The 17946-nt window shown below is 41.7% G+C and overlaps 1 protein-coding gene across 5 annotated transcripts in view; it reads right to left on the bottom strand.

Moving 5' to 3' along the window:
• Window positions 1–17946, bottom strand: part of LOC114552773 (kinase suppressor of Ras 1) — a 70169-nt gene that overhangs the window by 8668 nt on the left and 43555 nt on the right. For 4 of the 5 annotated variants that reach the window (XM_028573819.1, XM_028573823.1, XM_028573822.1 and 1 more), the window contains 13 exons: window positions 15565–15712; window positions 13346–13706; window positions 11281–11444; window positions 11077–11143; window positions 9694–9777; window positions 9545–9606; window positions 8011–8123; window positions 7629–7806; window positions 5226–5283; window positions 4886–4940; window positions 3412–3642; window positions 2584–2780; window positions 846–942 (listed from right to left, as the gene is read on the bottom strand). In XM_028573819.1, the coding sequence (XP_028429620.1) occupies window positions 846–942; window positions 2584–2780; window positions 3412–3642; window positions 4886–4940; window positions 5226–5283; window positions 7629–7806; window positions 8011–8123; window positions 9545–9606; window positions 9694–9777; window positions 11077–11143; window positions 11281–11444; window positions 13346–13706; window positions 15565–15712 (1815 nt within the window). The remainder of the gene's footprint in view (window positions 1–845; window positions 943–2583; window positions 2781–3411; window positions 3643–4885; window positions 4941–5225; window positions 5284–7628; window positions 7807–8010; window positions 8124–9544; window positions 9607–9693; window positions 9778–11076; window positions 11144–11280; window positions 11445–13345; window positions 13707–15564; window positions 15713–17946) is intronic. The other variant, XM_028573820.1, reaches the window with a different exon arrangement.

Genomic DNA, 17946 nt, shown 5'->3' on the forward strand with positions numbered 1-17946 from the left:
GCTTCCAGAGCATGGGTTTTGGAACACTTACGTTAATTATTTTATAGAAAGAAATCTCAATGCAATTTCTAATTCAGACACGTTTAGCAGTTGGATTATTTGATAAGCCACTGTATGTCTGATAAATGTCTAAACTAAATGAATCTGATCATACCAGGCTTCCATGACTTATAACTATATTGTCGGCCTATATTCGGGATCTAGACTTTTAAACACCAACACACATCCACAACAACAGGTGGTGCCAAATAGAAGAAACCTGAATGTTCCTCTCATGACTGAGCTGTCAAGGCAAACTCGCGTCAAAATCCTCCCATTTTAGAAAGTGGAAAGGATTCAAACAGTTGTGTGTTTAATGGTCTAATCATTTCAGCTGGACTTGTAGGCCCTTATATTGTTGGCTAGTTTACTTTAGAATAAAACATCAGATTTTATAAACCACATGTGTTTTGTGTGCAAAAATCTTAATTTGTAACTAGTAAGTAGTAACTAAAGCTGTCAGATCTGAAATGTAGTGGAGTAGAAGTAGAAAATGGCATGGAAAGAAAAGACTCAAGTAAAGTACAAGTAACTCAACATTTGTACTTAAGTACATTACTGGAGTAAATGTACTTAGTTACATTCCACTACTACTACTACTAACTAAACAAGGGACCAATTTCAAATAAAAATGTTGTCTTTATTGAAAGATATGGTCCTCATAAAGTCTTGAAAAAATCATATTGTCAGGGTTGTTTTACATTCAGGACAATACGGTAATAGATTCTTGGAAATAATCATATATTGATATTGAAATGCTAGTTTATCTTTTGTATTAACTATTCTGTCCATCTCACACAGCTTACCTTTACAATATCCAGAGCAATCTGCCTGGTCTTATTGATGTCCAGTATCTGACTTCTGTCTCTTACAACAGAGTACAGAGTCTCGCCTTTACAAAAACTGCAGAGAAAACACATGCAACACTGTTACAACAAAACTATTAGCAAATCAACAAATCACATATTAATAATAATATGTTTATTTAGTTAAACGCCTTTTACAGAACAAAGTGCTTCACAAAAGGGAAAAATGTTACAAAAAAGATAAAGCGATAAAAACAATAAATTAAAATGTAAAGACACAAAATTATAAGTCTCAGCTGCTTTTTAAATGTGTCAACAGAGACAACTGATTGTACGACAGGGGTCTTCAACGTTTTTAGGACCGAGGACCCCCTTAGCTGAAAGAGAGACGGAGCAGGGACCCCCTACTACATACTGTATCAAATTTAGTTGCATATTAAACTAGGCCAGATGGATGTAAATGGATGTACAGATATTTATGTATTATTTGTACATAATGTTTTGATGTTAAACATAAATGTGGAAGTCACAGTAAATCCTTAAGCTGGATGGCTACCATACCTATAGTATAGTAACCCCCAATTTCCACCAACTGCGGAACAGCTGCGGATTCGCTCCGGAATGGCGGCGGAGTCAATAGGTTTCCGTTAAAAGTATTTTCACTGACTGCGGAACGGCTGCGTTCCGACTCCGTCCCAGCTCCGGAGCAGATACGCAGAGCTTCTATTTTTGACGGATGCCGGAGAGCTCCGCAGCAATTCAGCACAGGGCAGATTGTGCGGTACAGGAAGTCGAGCACAGAAACAAAATAAAACATCCGGTTCATTTTCAAAATAAAATGCTCACGGCGGATCATATTTCCCTGCACTACACCTTGAAAACATCATAATGGGTGGAGACAGGCCTGAAACAAACTGTTGTTGGTTTTATGGTTCTCTTTCTAGAAACTACATCCTGTTATATCGCGCGATCATACGTGAATTAGAAATCTCGTGGGTCCTCATGATTTCACTAGCCGTTCCGCAACAAATACGGACCTGGTGGGTATTGAAGGACGGCTGAGCACAGCGCTGACACGCAGTGGAGCCGATCCGCAGTTGGTGGAAATGAGGGGTGAGCTTGTTATCAATGTTATGTAAATGAAATACTTTTTGTTTTCATTAATAGGCAGATTCATCTTCGCTAATAATATGTTGGATTCATTTTAATGTGTATTTTAAGACATACTTTGATCAATTAGTAATTTGGCGGGCCCCCCCTACAGTAACTCTGAGGACTCCCTGTTGAAGATCTCTGTCGTATGACAATAGGAAAGGCGTTCCACAGAGTTGGAGCAACCATTTTAAAGGCATGGTCACCTTTTGATTTGAATCGAACGCGAGGTACAACCGGTAACCCTGGTCAGAGAACCTAAGGGACCTACTGGTGTTATAAGGATGGAGCAGGTCAGGAGCCTGAGCACGCAAGGCTCTATACGTCACAACAAGAACCTTAAAGGCCCTGACACAGCAAGGTGGCTGTCGGTCTGAGATGGGCCGACAGTGAGCTAATTTCTGGCCGGCCCCCCGGCCGTCGACTTGGTGGGTCAGGGCCTTAAAATGAATTCTGAACTTGAAGCCAATGTAATATGATATATTATATAAAACAATTATCCCCATGCATGTGATTCTATTGGAACCATGATGGGAATAAGGTGAACCAGAGCAGAAGTGAGATGTGCTGAGTCATGCAGGTGTACCTGGTGATGATGGCGAGGTGTGGCGGAGCCATGCAGGCGCCCATGAACAGGACCACGTTCTCGTGCCGTGTCTGCCTGTAGTTCATCACCTCCTTCTTGAAGAGCTTCAGGTGGTCCTGGTTGTTGCCGTCCACCTCCAGCAGGCGGATGGCCACCTCGCCGTGCCAGCGGCCCTTATGCACCTTCCCCCAGCGGCCCTGGACATCACAACGTCAAATACGTCAGCTGTGTTCCACACAAACGTTGATATTTTATGTAGCGTACTAAGATTTAGTATGTCTTGTCAAATGAATGCGATAATAACGAGTTAATGCAAATTCCTTCTAACGGCATAAAACGTTTTGACGCACAATTAATACTAGCACGTTTTGTGATTTGGTTCCTTGGGTCGCTCCGTAGTTTGGGAAATCAGGAAGTGATGCAGCAGTAAAGTTGTGGACAGTGTTGCCATCTTGGCAACTTTCTCTGTAGATTTTTCTACTTTTCAGACCCTCTTACCGATTTAATTAATTAAAAAACAACTAGCGACTTATTTAGTAGGGGTGTGAATCTTCACTGGTCTCACTATTCGATTACAACTACCCTGTCAACGATTCAATGCATCAGAGCCCTTCCAGATGGTTCTCTCGACGAGACTCAAGTTATTTGCACGTACAGTCGATGTGAACTGAGTTACCACCAGAGTACGTCCAGTCTCAAATACCACTTGAGTATTAAAAACTTATAACTAATCGCAAGGTAACTATGGACACTCATGCGATTGATCCTGATTAAGTATTTGAATGGATTGACAGTGCTAGTGTGTCTGGATTTCCTCTCTGTCTCCACCTTGCCAATGAGCTCTCCCAGCTGCAGCTGCTCGTATGGGATGTCCCACTCCTGCAGGTAGATGCTGGTCTGGCTGGCCATGCGAGTGAACGGGCCCCTCCAGCGGCCGACGGCCCCGCGGCGGCATATGGAGGAGGGCAGCTCCTCCAGCCCGTCCTCCTCAGACTGCTCAGTGGGAGCACTGTCGCCCTGGTGTGCTGCTTCCTCCTCCTCCTCCTCCTCCTCGTCCCCCTGAAAGCAACCAAAGTGATCATGGACTGTTAGTTAGTTAGTGAGCGATTGGAGTAAAACTCACTTTATAAAGTGCTTTAAGGGAAGAAGGATCAAATCAACAACAAAAGCAACGTGAGAAACATCAAATTGAAGTTGAAAAGCATTATTCTAAGTTCATAGAGTGCTACATAACAGAGATGGGGACTCGAGTTTAAGTTGCGCACACAGTAGTCTATTTCCACGACCTTCCACTTCTGGGATTGCTCCGGTGCCGCCGGAAATTCCGACGGATGTCCCTCTTTTCGGCCAGATGTCTGTCACCTTCCTCTTTCTTTGTGTTGTAATTATAAACTGCGGTGGATTTCTGAGGACTATGGTTAACTGCTCCTCAGATCTCTGCAGGGTAAATCCAGACAGCTAGCTAGACTATCTGTCCAATCAGAGTTTTCTGTTGCACAACTAAAACAACTTTTGAACGTACACATGTTCCAAAACATGTTCCTTCCCAAGACAATTTTGCACTGAGGCTCTGTCCGGCGCTTATTATTATTAAGACGATTGTGATTGGTTTAAATAAATGCCAATAAAACGGACCACGTTTTTCTCCTGTAAAATATTTAAATACTCTGGTTCAGAGACTTGAGACTTGTACTCTGACTCAGAGACTCGGGACTTGGACTTTAGCTAAGAGACTTGGACTCTGGCTCAGAGACTTGAGACTTGGGCTCTGGTTCAGAGACTTGAGACTTGAACTCTGGCTCTGAGACTTGAGACTTGGGCTCTGGTTCAGAGACTTGAGACTTGAACTCTGGCTCTGAGACTTGGGACTTGGACTCTGGCTCAGAGACTTGAGACTTGGACTCTGGCTCAGAGACTTGTGAGCATCTCTGGTACATATTAGCAGCTCATTGGGCGTAATGTGACAGTCCTGATGGGTCTTTTTCCGGGAGCCCAGAAGTCAACTGCCAGAATATGTTTTTTTCTTATTCTTTATTTCATAATGAGTTCACATACATTATTATATGCATCATTATTTCATAGCCAAAGGGGATGTCATATTTGGCTATTCAAAAGTTATTTACTACTGCGGGACTTTCCCTCAGAGACTGATGACAAAATACGGCAGTGATAGAAAGAAAGAAATATGCTTCACAACAGTACATTTACAGGTGCTGTAAACCACATATGCATACCATTCCTCTCAATAACACAGGCAAATAACTAAGCCTTTTCACTTCTTCTTTTTGGCGGTGTAACTCACCCCTGATGGCTCTGCTGCTGTCAGCTGCCTCTCAGTGACGGCCACCTGGGACACTCTGAGGGAAGAACCACAAGAATTATTTTCAAGGATTATTAAGCTCTGTACATACTGTACAGATACTGTAGGCTACTGTAGATTATCAATCTACACGGCCCATGCACTTTTTATTTACTACTGTATGTATCATCATTTATCTACTGCGTATGCTACAGTATATTCAAATCTGACCAACACTGTATTTTTTATATTCAGACATGACATTCCTTTATACATATCAGCTGACGTTTATGAAATGTGGTAAGTTGATATCAGCCAATAGGGTACCTGTGCTCTCTCTTACCCAGATTCATAGTGGCTGCCAGGATGTTGAACAGCAGTATATGTGGAGGCAGGAACATCTGTTGGAAAATACAACTTCAGAATACTGCACTATAAGAGTGATTCTCACCATTCAAAAATGTTCCATAAATACTTTACGCGTTACTTTATGAATATAGAACACAGGATTTGAAATGCAATAATGGTCAAAGTGGTCGCCAGAGCCTCAAGTTGTCTTCCTGTCGAGCGTTATCTTGTTGTCCTTCCGGGTCAAAATTGAAAAATTGCGCTTTTCCTGAAGTTTTTGTCGCTTTTTTTTATGCCTTTGGTGTTTTTTAAAACATTTTTGTCCCTCTTTTGCAACACTATTTTTTTATGTAATTTCAATGACATTACACTTAATTTTTGAGTTTGAAAAAAAGCATAAATTATTAATTATTTTGACTAGTAGTTAAGATCAGAGGCTGTTAAGTAAGTTTATGTCCAATTTAAAATAGTTTTTTCAAAAGCTATGAAATTGAATAGAACAATCATTAATTAGGAAGTAATCATTAATTTTATCTTGGAAGAATGTTGTATGGGTTCCATACAACTTACATGCATCCAAATTATTTGTGAGCTCTCACTGTAAATGTCAGATGATACGTTCATTTATTTTACTTTGCGATCATAAAGTAATGATTTCATGACTGTAGTGTAGTACCTTGAGAATGACTAATGACTGGTAGTATGTATCTAATACTAGTTTAATTGTCTCACAACAGACAAAGAGAAATATGTAATTGAGAACTATGAAAAAAGAATGGTCTACATCCAAGCAGCATTGGCTGAGATTCCTGACATAAGAGTCAACTCCTAAAACACTGGATCCTGTATTTCCCAAAATCATAGACTGTAGTCACTGTAAAAATAATGGACGAAGCTTCTAGGCCCGAAAAGTGAAGCCAATGCGAAAGTGCCTTAAAGCTGCAATCTCTCTTGAACTTCCAGCAGGGGGCGACTCCACTGGTTTCAAAAAGAAGTCTGTTTTTATAGAAGTCTATGAGAAAATGAGCCTACTTCTCACTTGATTTATTACCTCAATAAACATTCAGTGCGTTTACTTGCGGTTTAAAAAAACGATTATATTCGGGTTGAGGCAATACCCCCAGTTTCTCAAACGCCATGTAAACACCTTACCCCGGTTACAATCGGAGTTCTCATAACCTGGTTAACAGAGGTAGAGAACTCCTTCAGTAACCGGGCTATTCCTGCATGTATACACCTTAACCAGGCTATGATCGGGTTAAGCGTCTGCACATGCCCAAAATGCCCCTCCCCACTCCGCTGGAGTGTCGTTGCTATGATAGCGTTGGCCAAGCCAAATCAGCAGCAGGCCATCGGCAGCAAAGAGCCTGGGGTCTATTTGTTTTACTCCCCGCCGAGGCAGCAGCTGACATCTGGAGATGGCTAAACCGATTGTCCAAACCGATTGTCCATCTCTGGGGCTGCCAACGCTGTGTCACTGAAAAAAGTGAAGGGACCAAGCAGACCCCCGCTGTGGCAAAACCATTCCAAGGTTACTGCTGTGTATGTAAATGCACTGAGAGATTCGCTTCAGAAGGTTTGGAAATCAGCAACATCCCCCCGTTAGTGATGAGCATAGCGCAGCACCATGGAAACCATGAACAACACTGGCTCACCTCAGCTCCAGCCTCTTGTCCAAAAAATAGTCACGTCCTGCTTTTGAAAAAACCAAGATGGCGACGGCCATATTGGCAAACTGCAAATTTGCCAGGCCACAAACCAATGGGTGACGTCCCTGATGCTACGTCCATTCATTTTACAGTCTATGCCCATAATGCAACCACTAGCATCAAGTTGTCAGACTCCCACTGCCTGTTAAATGTCCACATTCAAACATGTCAAACTCCATACCTCTAGTTTGCATCGCAGGCTTTCTGTAAATTATGTATATAAAAAGTCTCCTAGCCCAATCTGAGTCAATCCCAATCATCATATTCTTTTTTTCAGACTTGATAAAGCTCCTCATCAGCGAATATCTATCTTTCTGAAAAGCAACATATTTGAACATTCTCAGGCCAAAATGCCATTTTTGTTGCAACTGTTTTTTTTTGTTTTTTTTTCAGGAGTTGATTCTTCTGTATGGTCATTTAGGATTTGATGTTTGTGCTGCTGTTATTAAACTGTGCTGCATTATACAGTTTCTAATATTTGGTCCACCCCATTTAAATCAGAGACACTAAATATTATAAACATCTCTCAGTACAACCCAATACAATGAGTGTATTTAACAGCATATGTCCTGTCGGTTGCCTCAGCTGTAACACACTGCTGTGAACAAGAACCTGTATTGTTGGAAGTGTGCTTACATTACACAAGGCGCGTGTATGTATGTTTGTGATACCAGTGACAGGGTTATGACCTGGGAAGTGGAAGCGGCTGTCCCGGGAGCCCTGCGGCGACGCGTTGGGTGGGGGTGTGGCGCTGACACTTGGGGGGTTGTTCTGCTGGTAATGTGCTGGGGAGGAAGGTGTGGAGGAGGTGGCTGATGATGGGTTACTGCTTGAGTCCAGATGGTTTAAACTGGGGGGAGGCTCCTGCTAACACACACACACACACACACACACACACACACACACACACACAGTAAGGACCTTCCATTGCCAGCAGTTATTTCCTGTACACCAACCCCTTGACACTCTCTTCTTGTGTTTTCCTACACAGTTACCTTGAGAATAAAATCAGCAACAGCTGTCCAAACTGAATTCCAAACATATTCTAATAGAAAAGAATCCTGTACTTACCCTCTTGTTTATTGCTTTTGGTAAAGTGCCAAATTGCAGTGGGATGTTTGCTGTCTGATCAATCCGATTATTGATATCTGATGGCACTGATTCCGCCCTCCGCATCCTTGGTACTACAAATCACATGAAAACATCAGCTAATTTTCTATCACATTGAATCTTAAAGGATAGGTTCACACATTTGAAAACAATAAACAAGTGCCTGTTCTCAGAGTTTTATAAATCGGAATCATCGTGGAGCTGGAAGCGCACACACACGAGCCTAATTTCCACTCCCACAGTTGGCCATAAATAAAAGTAGAAAGGCCCTTAAACTCTGTTTGCATATCGGTACTTGTACCCGCTCCACCATTAGAGTGAGAACTATGGCAAAGAAAGTGCAGTTTCTCCGATTGTGTCACATCGATGACATTCTCCAACCGGGCCAGAACAGCTTTCATTACGCACGGCTAGCACCCATACCACTCATTGATCACGTCTCTGCAAACCATCATCACAGTAAAATCTCTGTCCCACTAAACTAATAATAACACAATCCAAGTTGACGAAGTGGCTTTAATCGAACTCATCCCAATAAGGGCCACACTGGAAAAAGAGAATCATCTCAACGGCCAGACGTGTAAAGTTTAGTGACATGTTTTTATTTTATCGAAAAAGTCAAATATCTTTGACTTTATTACTGCATGTTGTTTTTTATTCTACATTTTTGTAGATTTTTTTGTCAACATAAAGCCCTACAAAAGTCAGCAAAAGAGTTCCTTCTTTTTACAACAACCTGTCTGAGTCTCAAAGTCGGCAAATCTGCCGAATTCTGCTTGAGTGTCATGTAATTACAGTTTGAAAATATTTTCCCATGGTTTTGGTTTGGCGTACAACTAGGCGGGCCAAAATCTATTGTAAAACTTAATAAATAGGCGGGCCGGATCTAAATCTGCAAGGGGCCAGGTTTGGCCTGCGGGCCTTGAGTTTGACACACATGCAGTAGACTAATCCAGGTAATGCCATCACTGCGGTTGTAAACCCAGGTGACTGTGATTTATGGAAAGGATTTGACTTTTTAACTGCATTTGCAAATATGCAAATAACGGTAATTACCTAGAAAACGTAAACTTTGAACAAAATGTTTTAATAGATGACCAGAAGTCTTTTCACTGCAAATCACCAAAACACACTTTGTGTTCTGAGCTGTTGTCAGCGCCAAACAACAAATAAGCTAAAAGAAAAGCAAAATGAACAACCCTCTTATCCATGTCATTTTCATTTGAATCAATCTCCATCAAATCCTAACTTTCCATCTAAAACCACACGCCTTGCTAATGTTTATAATCACTTTCTATTAGGATCAACCCAACCATTTGTGCTTTCACTGTCACTGGAAATGTTCACTTTAGTTGGACTCTTGCTCCGCAGTAATGGCGGCTTCAATAGACAGATAATTATAGACATAACTGTTTTCCTTAATGCATTCTTGAGATGTTATGAGCTGATATACTCATACAGTAATTTACTGGAGTCAAAGAAAGAAAAGGCTTACATGTGAGAAATGATATCCGACATGAGGGAGCATCTTTGGTACATTTGTTGTGGCACTTCAACCTGTGAACAGATAGATATGAGACCATAACAAATACAAGTATAATCAAACCGAGCGGGGGAGATTATACTGTATTTACACTCTCTTACTTGCAGTGTTTGCACTTGACACCAAACATCATGCTCTTGCGGCACACTTGGCACGTCTGGGAGAGCCAGGACTTGGTTGAAAACCTACAAAAGAAAGAAAAAAAAAAAAAACTCACATCCCTATCTTCTAACATTTGATTCGGAATAATTCACATAATGGCAATTAGTATTTTACATAACATACCGAACCTAGGAACATAGGAACTACTAGTGGACCCTACAGGCTGTGATGTTCAATATAACCCAGGACAGAAAAAAGCATACTGGTGATTTAGCTATTCCTAGAGCCACTTTTGAGGCTAAAAAAGTAAAGTTGATCCTAATAGCGATGCTCAAGGAAAGGTCACAGGATCATTAAAATCAAATTTCATGTTAATCTATCTCATGTGCAATGTACATTTTACAATAGAGTTTCTGCAATTGAAAGGTTTCATCTTCTGGAGAGCATAAGGTTCTCAGTAAATGTCATGACTTATTAGCTTGTCTGTTTCCTGTATCCAGCAGAAAGGTTTGTGTGACAGGGGCACAATAGGGAAGGTCAGAAGGACAGCTGATCCTCTGGGGACCATGACAATGCTCTGCAAATCTTCTTCAAATCGGACTTTTAGTTGTGTCGGGCCGTTATGAGCCGATCTACAAGATTAGAATTGCGGTTGATCGTTGCAGTAGCTACTCTAAAGCCCAATCAGCGTCATGTCACTTGTTTTAATGTAACCCATTGCTATCTGGGTAAACTAGCTGTCAACATGCCTTATTGCTCTCTAGTAAAACACTATTCTGGGTCCCAGTGTTCTGAAGGAGTAAAGCACAGAGTGACACTAACAGCAGCCATCCGTTTCAGTTAATGATATCCACAGTGACAGTGAGCATCAGCAACTGTCGTATTGAGAACTGCTAAACTGTGTTTCGTTGTTAGAAAACAATGACAATAAAGATATATTCTATTTTCGCGGCGGCGCAACAACCAGCCACTTTGCAGGGGCGTGTCCAGGGAGTGGCCACCCCATTATCCTAAACTATGTTTGGCTATCTGCCTGCAGCCTGGAATTGCTTTTTCTATGTGTATTTTCCCCCAATAACAGTTCACTATTAAAAGATTGATATTTAAATTAAAACACTGCAAAAGTTCTAAACTTCCCAGGCTAAATTTCGTTTGGAAAATGGCAAAAAATCTCCCAGAAACTGACCCTTTGAAACCCTACTCTTAACACACAATTATACATGCCCTTTAAATCCCTGGAGTACCCCTTTCAGTGTCTATCAAATGTCTCCAAACTGTTTTGTGTTTGTGAGTACACAGCATAAAGTATAGTAACTCTTACATTCTCCTATAAAGTCTTTGATTCTAAACAGGACAGGTGCATAGGGGCGCCAGTAACTGACCTGTGTGTTACAGCCAAGCCAATGTCCCTCCTCATTGTCTGAGGGGAGCTCCTGTGCATGGTCACATCTGTGAAGAACATGAGAAAGTAGTATGTCAAAAACACAAAAAGAAGACAATGGAGAAAAATGAAACAGAATCCCAGAAGCGCCAAATAAGGACAATAAGAGCGGGAATCCAGGCCAGTATCTGTGACAGGGACTCACTCTCCAGCTGGGTGGGGGTGGCAGGCATGGTGTATGGGGCTGAGGCCGGGACAGGGCCTGGTGTCCGGGCAGACAGCAGCGGTGACCGCAGCGCCGAGTCCTCCGGTGGGTGCCCGGAGCCGTTGATATGAAGAGCAGCCAACACTTTGTTCTTCTTACAGGCTCTGCAAGAACAGAGAGCAACTCACAACTAGCGTACAGCTGGGGTAAAAAAACTGTCATGTCATTGGTAGCAGGTAAACCTTAGTGTTATAGCTCGGGAAAGTGGTGCCAGCAGGATTCTATTTCTATTCTATTTAAGTACACACAAAAAACGCCCGCCCGCTGAAGCTGTTTACTGCGCCAGAAATCAGCTGTTATAATATCTAATGTGTGTGAGCGCGTACTTTTATCATATCATGATGACCAGATGGTTCGGATGGTCCGGTGAATGAACGAACAACACACAGCACAGCAACACGATCCACACTAGCCCAACACAAGTAGCGCATTGGAACTGACTGCCAAGCTAACTTATGCCACAGCCGGCCAAATTGAGAAAAGGAAAGCCACTGACCTACCTTATAGGTTCCAGACAAGGCGAGTGGAGGGTCCAAGTTTTAAATTGATTAGGTGGAATGTTTTCATAACCCAATGTGTACTTCTCGCTTTCGAAGTGGTAGACATGTGGCATCATTTCTAGCTACCTACATGTGTTTTAATAACGTGTTTTACCTGCTAGGCAGCAGGGTCTAGCAGGTCCAGCAGGTCTGACCTTCTCAGCACCACCTCTCTCTTTTCTTTTTGGCTTTCCATCATTAGACCCACACACTGTCTGTTAACGTTACTGATAGACTTCCAAACGTGACAAGCAAAAAAAGAGGTGTTCGATGGCTTTACGTCATAGGCCGGCCAGGGCTATGCCATTTGGAGAGGGGCCGCTCACTGATTCCCCTATATTTCTGAAAATCCTAGACATGGTTGTGGCCGGCACTTCGTTAGTGCTTTCTGATTAGCCTGTGTTTGTATTGAAATAAGAGGCTGCTGCGGCCCGCTGTACGGGTTGAGCAGAGCCTGCACAGTTTGACAAGCGGGCAGCAGCCGCACACCAGGCCGCCGGATGGTGTTGCTAAGAACTTGCAATGTATAACTATTACCAGACCGGCCATCGCGGCCTCGAAACACTACCGGCCCACCGGGAAAAGTCCCGACTCTCCCGATTGCCATTCTGCTACTGCCTGTCTGGATGAAAATCCGTTCCGGGTTGCAGGGAGATTTGTTTTGATTTGTTTTGTTGCGATACCGCGAGTGGCCACTGGACAAAATTGGCTGCATGGCTGAGCGCTCTTCCTGGGGGCCTGCACCCACCATATAAATCCACACTTGACCCTAAGCTTGAGGGTTATCATTACTATAATATTATCATAGAAGGTGTGTGTTTAAATGTTGGTTGGGAAAAACTTTGTTTACATTTTCAAAACAGTGCGATTGAGATCATATGTATTAATTTCTCCAGCATTCTCCTTCCTAGTTCAGAAAGGTGCTGTAGGCAGGATTGCCAAAAAATGTGACCATCGACAACTTCTCAGTCCCTCCCCCCTTTCAGCTAATGCCCAAAACGGTCTCCTAAGCCCCTCCCCCCACAAGGGAGAATGGATGCATGTGCATGAGCAGTGATTGACGTGCGGTCAGACACCCCCCTTGGCCTTGATTGGTGCATCTGAACAGGGAGCGGTGGATTTTTGCAAATCACACTATTTTTTTAAATGACCTGCTTTATGTAGTTCTACTGGAACATAGGGTGAGTTTCAGCATAATATGACAGAAAGTTAGTTTTATAAGTCTTACCTACTGCAACTTTAAGAACAATAATGAACTAAAAGCTGAACTAGTCTGCTAGTCTAGTCCACATGCATACATTACACAAGTTTGCCTTAATTACAGGCTATACCTGAATACAATGACGTATGTTTCTCTTTTATTAATGTTTGATATTTAGTAGCTTAAAGGTAATGCAATTTTTCAAACAGAACATCTACCATTGTTACCATATACACATGACTGCAGTATCAACTTTAAGACCCACTTGTGTGCTGCAGGATCCTCGATGCGGTTGGCCAGCTGGGACTCTTGACTCTTGCTCCTTGTCAGTGCGATGTTGGGGAGCAGCTGCAGCAGTTTTCGGGACGGTGGCGGCGGCGTGTGGGAGGGCGTGGTAGTGCGTGTCTTTGGGGCTCGAGTTGCCGGAAGGGGGCTTGGCTCCAGGGTGAAGGCGTCATCTGAACAAGGAAGCACCGATATGGAGATGGAGCGGCCGTGGGTGCTGGTGGGCGGCAGGGGGGTGCAGGGGCTATCAGAGCTGGAGAGGGGGCTGGTGGGAGAGAAGGCATCACTGTCCTGTCGGGACTCGGAGCTACAGGAACCAAAGTCAGGCCTTGGGGCAACTCCTGGAGTCAAAGAGTCCAGATCACAAATTATTAGAGAGTAGTACACAAGTAGAGTCACACGTTACAAACAGATGGTTTGAGATGGTTACTTGTGAAATAATATCAATTTTATGACAAGGTTTCTGCAGGTTTTACCAAGTCAAATTGATTAGTTTTTAAGACCTTTTTAAGACCATTATGAATTAAATTTAAGACCTTTATCACAACATCATAGATTGTAGGACCCCAGGAAGAATAGCGTTTTAGCTGATGCTGAAGCTAATGGGGATCCAAATAAAACAAACAAACAAAATCAACTTAGCCCTAAATTCATTTTTTAGCTAGTATCGCTAAACTTGCACTTCCCCAAACCTTAAGAACAAAATCGGTTTTATGTCTGTGGTACAATCCGAAAGAGACTCGCACCAATAACACGAAAGCTGATTGGCTGCAATATAAATTGCATGTTGGTCTCATCTGTAGTCATAATACAACGAAATAATATCTGGGCTAGCGAAAGAAAGAAACAACAAAACAACAGAATAAATAAAAAAAGAGCATTCAAGGTAGCGTTGCATGGATGTAGGATAATTAAGACCTGTTTAAAATGATTAAAGACCTAGAACATAATACTTCATCTAATTTAAGACTTTTTCAAACCCCGCAGAAAACCTGTATTAAATGAATGTATAATTAAAATATACTATAACCCCATCTGAATTTAATTTAGCTACCTAACAAGTTTGGTAAATACCTTCTAGCAGTCAAGTTCAAGTGTAGTACACGCTATAGTATAATGTGCATAGAACACTGAAGAGTCATTGTACTAGTAGTACATAAAATTATTATATATTAATATTATTACAACTGCATTTATATAGCACTTCTCTAAATGAGTTACAAAGTGCTTAACATTAAAATAAACAAGAATACAAACACAAGAATTTGAAAGTATATCACAGAATAAAAGAATTTCAACACCTCTAGTTTAAATATTGTTCTTTTTTAACCATTTTTTTTTAATTGGGGTTTCATTTACTCTAGCATACTATGTATTTTTGTTTATCAAATTGTCAGAAATAACAGGAAAATGCATAGACTTCTATTAAATAAGACCTTTACTATACGCGGACCGATCATGCTTAATGTCGTGCATAGTCCCCCCCCCCCCCACCACCAAAGGTCCATTTTGAGTCAGGAAAAACACTGTGTTAAATATATATATATATACATAATAACTTATCGGAAATTGAGATTAAACAGAATGAATATATCAACCCTCAATACTATTTATTGCATTTCTATTTCTGTAATGCATTTTATGCAGTTCCTATGAATAACTCCTTCACAACATGCAAGGCAGCCAGGTTACTGGTTCACCTGTCAGGGTTTCTGCGGGGTTTTAAAATGTCCAAAAAGTCTAAAATTTAAAAATAAGAATTTTAGGCCTTAAAAAGTCTTAAATTTGCTGAAATATTCGGTTCCAGGTCTTAAATCATTTCAAACAGGTCTTCATTTTCCTAAGTCAATGCAACGCTACCTTGAATGCTCCCTTAAATGCTTGCGCAGCACTTTAGAATGTTGTTTTTTTATTCTGTGGTGTTGAAGTTCTTTCTGTCACTAGTCCAAATATAATTAGCTGTGTTACGACTACAAATGAGACCAACATGCAACTTATATTGCAGCCAATCTAGACACCAGTCCTAATAATGCCAGTGAGCAAATCTGGGAATTGTTTCGGACAATGTTTCCGGACTTTGACATCTTTGACTTTTTTGGGGTTTATTTGTGATAGAGGTCTTAAATTTCATTCATAATGGTCTTAAAAAGTCAAAATTTGACACGGTGAAACTTGGTAGAAACTGGTAGGAACCCTGACCTGTGTTATTTGCACTTTTCAGACAGGAGAGGGCGGCGGTGAGGCGAGAGCGGTCTTCTGAATTGGAGCCCATGCGTCTCATCATGTCCTGCAACTCAGAGCTGGAGTTCTGCAGCAAGCTGTCCACTGAGAGCTTCCCTGCTGCAGCCTGCAGGGGGACAAGGAGGACGTCTCTGTTACTGACAGAAAATCTGTTAGAATAATCAGCAGCATATGCAGAACATTACTATGAGTGTTTGTCTGGGTTCCTGTACCGTTTCTCTTCTTTGTCCCATCTGTAGATGGTGATGTTGATGTAAGTGAAGAATGTAACACACACACACACACACACACACACACACACACACACACACACACACAGACACACACACAGTGTGATACTTTAGATAGAAATTGAGTCTTGCCCTGACTTGTCATTTGAGCTTACTGTATATGTCGTTGTTGAATACTATGGATACCTAGGTTATTTGGTAACAAAACCAAAAGAAACCAGAAAAAACAGTGACCTCATCATCATAATGGCGTAAGAATGGAGTTGGAGGAAGTTTAGGTTAAGAGAGAAAAGGAAGGAAACATTAGCAGGATATATTTAGCAGTATTACAAGTGATTAGTCTTTTTACTGCATGGCATTCTCTTCACAGGCTTGCTCATGTCATGTCATGCGCCTGTGTGGTGTAGACCACAAAATGCATTTGCTTATTCAAACCTCATTCTGTCTAAAAGTTACTAATCTTAATTCTGATGAATGTCAAGCTTCCATCCATAGTCCAGTTATATTCCATAGAAGAGTGTGTATATCACTGGGTCTAAATGGGCACAGTTGAATATTTAACTCTATAGTATACAGTATGTCAGACTTTTCTTTGTAGGCAGCAGGACAAGCTTCAACAGAGATTATGCGAGTGGAGAAGGGAATGTAGAGTCATAGAGGAACAATTGGCCCCTTAGCAAACAAAATAAAGAAATAAAAACAAGTCAGTATCAAGAAGTATGGGGCACCGCATTTAAAGGGCATTTGGGGGGGGGCCGGGGAGGATAAATGCCTGTGGGTCTAAAGTGTTGAATTAAAAAGCAGTCTACTGTCAGTTTGTTTTCTGAACTGCTCTAAAATGCCAGACCTGATGCAAGACTGGTTCCTGGAATCTGCTGGCAAACTGTGAAAACAAGGTTTACCCTACATTGCTTTATTTGACTGGAATTTGTTTTCTCAGCTCTGTGTGTGAGTGTGAGTGTGTGTGTGTGTGTGTGTGTGTGTGTGTGTGTGTGTGTGTGTGTGTGTGTGTGTGTGTGTGTGTGTGTGTGTATGTGCGCGTGCATGTGTGCATGCGCTAGTGTGTGTATGTGTGTGTGTTTTTGATGAAGAGAATGGGGGAAAGGGATTGGCTTAATCTCCTGGCCACTGGCTGTTTCCTGCATTGTGTCCATAGTAAGTGAAATAGACATGCTGGGGAAACAAAGGCTCAGTATTTGCATGTGATGAATCTGAGAGACAATGCTGAGACTGAATTTAAGGCTTTTCCCAACTATCTTCTGTGCAAAAATGCAATCTTTAAGTTCAGCTGAAACTAATATGAGGCTTTAGAGTTAAACAAATTACATAGGCATCTTTTCAGTGTAGAATTCCCCATGTCATGTGATCATGTTTCCACAGAAAGTGGGTCCTTGCTGAGCAACAGCAGAGAGATCTGTCCTGGTACTTGCATGTAGATTTGTTGCAATATAACTGCCAGGACTCTTGCTACCATTGCGGACCCCAAAGTCATGTCTTCAGTAATTGTAATGACTTTAGTGTAATTTGGATTATCTTGTTTCTTTAGGTATTTGTTTCATTTCTATTTTTTATTTTTATTTTATTTGCTTATATACAAGTAATCAACATGAAAATAAATATTAGGCAATACGTGACAGAGGTGCATGCATGCGTGGCTTGTTTTCTTGGGTCAAGGGCAAGGGTAATTGTATTTCTGGTTTGATTTGTTCTGGTTTGTTTTTTGGCCTTCGCCCACCCTGAAGTTAGACCAGGCTCCATGTCGGTCTCCTCTGATGCTGTAAATAAAGTCAACCGTCACCATATTCAGTTATCTGTGTGGCTGCTTGGAACTTGGTGAAGATGGGTCCTGTTCATGTTGTGTTTTGGCCACCCCTAGACAAGGCTATACATGATTTGGGGGCTCGTCCTTTGTCTTTTCTTGCTTCGATTCGTGGTAAGTAAAGCAACGGTCCTGGTCGATGGCTTCGTTTCATAAAAGCGTGTTCCCTGTGCCGGCCTCTCGCGGCCTAAATTTAGTGTCTGAAGGAAAACTACAGTTGCCAAAATTCACATGTAAAAATGCACTACCAGCGACGGGTGAGAACTGCGAGTGCTTCTGTTGTCATGTACT

This window comes from Perca flavescens, chromosome 3 (assembly GCF_004354835.1).
Source record: "Perca flavescens isolate YP-PL-M2 chromosome 3, PFLA_1.0, whole genome shotgun sequence".
In the NCBI taxonomy this organism is placed as follows: domain Eukaryota; kingdom Metazoa; phylum Chordata; class Actinopteri; order Perciformes; family Percidae; genus Perca; species Perca flavescens.